The sequence below is a fragment of the Fulmarus glacialis genome, unplaced genomic scaffold, assembly GCF_000690835.1.
Source record: "Fulmarus glacialis isolate BGI_N327 unplaced genomic scaffold, ASM69083v1 scaffold7045, whole genome shotgun sequence".
In the NCBI taxonomy this organism is placed as follows: domain Eukaryota; kingdom Metazoa; phylum Chordata; class Aves; order Procellariiformes; family Procellariidae; genus Fulmarus; species Fulmarus glacialis.
This window is the reverse complement of record NW_009212251.1, coordinates 1-4,335: the sequence shown is the minus strand read 5'-3', so window position 1 is coordinate 4,335 and position 4,335 is coordinate 1. Positions and strand designations below refer to the sequence as shown.

General features: G+C 39.5%; 1 protein-coding gene across 1 annotated transcript; it reads right to left on the bottom strand.

Moving 5' to 3' along the window:
- Window positions 1–331: 331 nt before the first annotated feature.
- Window positions 332–2,712, bottom strand: LOC104076804 (ATPase family AAA domain-containing protein 1-like; the record flags this gene model as incomplete). Its single annotated transcript, XM_009577807.1, has 3 exons — window positions 2,437–2,712; window positions 732–830; window positions 332–452 (listed from the first exon to the last, which is right to left on the bottom strand). Coding segments are annotated over exons 1-3 (478 nt in total), but the record flags the coding sequence as incomplete, so codon positions are not given.
- Between the last annotated feature and the right edge of the window lie 1,623 nt (window positions 2,713–4,335).

Sequence of the window (4,335 nt, the reverse complement as noted above, 5' to 3'; positions counted from 1 at the left end):
CAATGTATTTTTATAGGCCCCATTTTGCTTTTAAGGGCAATGATACACAGTAGTCTTCAGCTTTGATCTGCAGTGTAGGAATCAGACTGGTATAAGATAAATCTCCAATCATTCTTCAGTAGTTCCATTCACTGGAACCTATTCTGTGAAATAACAAAAGATTGCAGGTGGTTGTTCTCTTTTACCACCAAAATGGTTTTTTACATTTTCTATTTCCATCCCTCCCAGAAAATCTAAATTAATCTCTCTTAAGAAATACTGAAATTTTGTAACCTTTTTTTTTTTTTTTTTTTAAATACCAACATAAAAATCCATAACATTTCCTTCCTACCTTTTGGCGGCTGTAAGAGCCTGGAATTCTCAAACAAATACTTCTTCTTGATGGGCAAAATGACAGTGTCTTTCAAATCTGTAATAACATCATCTAAGCCTGCAATATCACTCCAGGTTACCTAATACGGAAAAACAGTATTAGAAATGATCATCATAGTCCCTGCCAACAAAAAATATCCACAAGCTTAAAAGTAGTGCAAGGCCTCAAAAATAAAAAAGACAAGTGATTAAAAAAACCCTGCTCTCCATGACGCAACTTTAGTTTTAAATTACAGCAATATTTTCTATGTATTTCCATAGATACATATATACGACAAATAACGTAATCCAAAGTCAAAAACAAGATCTTCCACGTCTGAAATGCTTTCATCGGAGTAACATGGAAAACAGTTTCTTACATGCATGCTAAGTGGGTCTACAAGATGTGCAGCAATACTCATTTCGTATTCAGTAAGCTTGACATTTTTCACTCCAATTTGCTTCATTAGTTTTTCAGCCTGGGGGAAATAAAACGCCAAGAAAATCAGAGAAAGAAATTGAATGCTTAATTCAAAAATTAGTTTTTAAAGAGCTGCTATTTGCAGTCTGAAAAGCTTTTCCGTAAGTCACATCTGAAAAGAGGTTAAATCTGCCTGAAGTAGAAGGTTCTGCTATTTCCTAATGACTTGCTGTCACTTGAGTGAAACTAAGTCATATGTCTCAGTTCCCATCAAATAAGTGTCACACCAGCCCTCCCACCCCCAAATCCACAAGTCATACATTATGACCTGAAAAGCAACCAAAATAAACATTAAAACACAGAGTTAGCTGTTCAGAACAGGTTTGCAGATACACAGCTGACCTCAGTACAAAATCATTTCCATAATCTCTACAGGAGTTTCCAAAGCTGATACAGGTATTTTACACTCTAAAAAAGCCCATTAGTCCTTACAAACTTTGTACAGGATTCAGATGAAAAGCCCCAAACTTGTTGTTAAATAGAACTCTAGAGTTCTCTCACATGCTTAACCACCTTCATTCACAACCCTGCAAATAATACACACACACTTTAATGGGAGATAGTTCACAGAAGCCAGTCAATTTTTTCTATGTATTCAATGTTTTCTTTTTCCCAATTTAAAAGGAAAAGTCATTTGTTGTGTCAACACGCTTTCACAATTCAGTTTCTCTTTATACTCAAACTTGCGGTTAAGTCTGACATGCTTTTGGGATATTGCAACCTCTTATATAATAGCTGGCACTAACACAGATTGTGAAAGCTGATTTTTAAAGTGGGGCCAATTTTTTAACTAAAGATTTTATTAAAAAAGAAAAGCCATCCAAAACAGAACTAGGTTGCTCAAAACTGCTGTTTGAATCTGTGAAATTTGTGTCAGCCAGAAAACAAAAAAAAAGTTGCAACATTTCCTGCAATACTTTCCAAAGGAAACATTTAACTTTTGGTTCTGAAATGCACCTAAATCTTTTCCCAGAGCATTAACTCCCATGAATCATTCTAGTTCAACATAAGGAATGAGGCTTTTCATGTTTTTTCTCCCCTTTCCAGGGCATTTTGACTGCTACTGGAGGTGGGGGGAGAACAGAGGGAGAGGGACAAAGTGCAAGCTATTCTTAAAAAGGCATTTGGACAGTAGCGTTCCTCTTTGTCACGAGTAACTACAGTCCCTGCCTCTGCCACTACGTTGTCAAAAAGCAGCAGAGAATTAAGTTATTTCTGCTCAAGGTTTTAAAAAGCAACCAAGAGACTGACGAGAGCATTATTTAACGCGACTGCTGCTTAGCAAAGTTGTCAGAAGCAGAAACGGCACTGGGACCACACACTTGCAGATAATTAGAGACAACATTGCGCTACAGTTAAACAGTTTTTCCACCACTTCAAGCTAGAAATTTTAACTTGTTATAAAATGTAAGCACTGAAAACACTAACAGCCTAGATCCTGAGATTTACTAAAAAATAATTCTAGTTTTTTTGATTATCCCACATGCTTCTGTCGATTACTTCATTGGTTATTGCAAGTCCAGTTTTCAGTTAGCAGATTTCTCTGTATGATCGGTAATGAACGAGACAACGTTTCACAGAAATATTTATGAATAAAATCCTACCTGTTTCTGAGCTTCTACTTTCTGCTTTCTGGTCGGATCAATGGCATCAACCATCCATTTAATAGTAAAATATGTTACAGCACCAAATATGGTTAAACGAAAAATTAATCCGACCACTTCATTCCGGCTCAGGGGACGTGAAAATGCTTCAGCATGGACCATTTTGCCTCTCAGCACTAAATGTAAAAAAGCACAGGGAGGGACAGAAAGAAAGAAAATTAAAGCTTGGAAAACACCTGCCTTATATTTAAACACCATTTTATAAAAACTATTTCCCATGCACACAGTGGGCATAAAGCTTACCATGAAGTTATAATGAAATATCTCAACAACAGCACAACCCCAACATATAAAACTGCGTAAGATTAAAACACGCAGTGCTGAGTATAACGATGGTTTCATTTCCACTTTCAGTAAGCAGAGAAGAAATGGGAGCAACAACTCGAGGCCTTACTTGTCTATTGACTACATGCAAAAAGGTCCCGATTTCACTCCTCCCTCAAGAAATTTGCATTCCTTTCAGCTATACAATACCCTCATAAAGATTACTTTATTTCAGTGCCAAGTTTACACTCCCATTAAGACTAACATTTTGTGACTGTTATTGACCCAAGAATGCTAAGTCATGGAGACAAAGATAACTACATTATTTAAACAGGGAGTTCTTTTCCCTAAGAGGAAGTTTAAAGGAAAGGCACCCAATTGCCACACTAAGGAGCAATTGACGACTTGTATTTGAATAAAATGAGGTTAAGAGCTGGAGCCTGCACCTAGCAGAATATATTTTGAGTTATAAATATCCCTGGAAAACTGAAAATGCTGGATGTGGCACACAGCTATCAAGGGAAAAGGCTGGCTGCTGTACGAGCCAAACCCAGAAAGTACAGCATCTTCAAGTTAAGGGAGCGTGCTGCAGAGAAGAAAAATCTCTTCTTAAAACATTGAAAAATGACTTATAAAATCGGGGTCCTTTTTCCCCAATCTATTTTCTCCTCAACTGTCAGGGTTTCTGCTTGAGAACCCCCAACGCTCTCCTCGTTCACTGCCCAATTTTCCTCACTGCAAGGGCAAAATCAGCGGCAATTCCTTTGGCAGCTTCCAACGCTCCCTGGCTGGTCTCCAAACTGCGCTGTCAGCCAGGGAAAAGCCGGACTACCTACAGCCAAGATATCCTTGAATTCCCCCTCGCTTGGCTAGCGGTCGCGTTATGTCGACCCCGTATTCCACTCAAGACGATGCCATACCATAGATTCTGTTTACAAGGATTCGGCAGACTGGAATTAGGAGAAGCACTGCGTTTAGCAAAAGACGTCAACGGCTCGCTACTATATTCCAGTGTGGATCACTAACGCAGTTTTGGGTTTTTTAACTCTTCATTTGCTGTTTAGAAATTTAAAAATCAAGGCTCTTGCTGTGCATACCTGCTTGGAAATCAAATAAAATTTGCCTGCTTAGGCATCTCAGCAAGTAATGCAGAGCTAGGAGATTCTGCATGTTCTCTTAAGCCTGATTTATTAAAATAAAAGGGCTATATAGTCAGTGAGCAAGAAAAAACGCTTCCAAAAAAGCCCCCAAAATCCATGAAAAAAGCCACTTCTTACGCAATCCTTGCCCCGAAGAGCAATTGTAAGAAAAAGCTTTAACAGGAGCGCATTTTAAGCGTAACCTTTCTAAACGAAGTTCTGCTGACCCTGCCTGAATTTTTGCATTTGTTTGCCAGGCGGATCGCTGAGATAACGCGCAGGACAGTTAACTGGACCGCGAACTCTAGGTCCGTAGGGCCACCGCTGCTCTGTGTTCCAGCTCTGCCCGCCCGCAGCGCTTCGAGCGTTAAGAAGCAGCCCAAGGGCGGAGCGGTGCTGGTCCCTGCTCCGCTCCCGCGGCGCGGCGGGGGGGAAA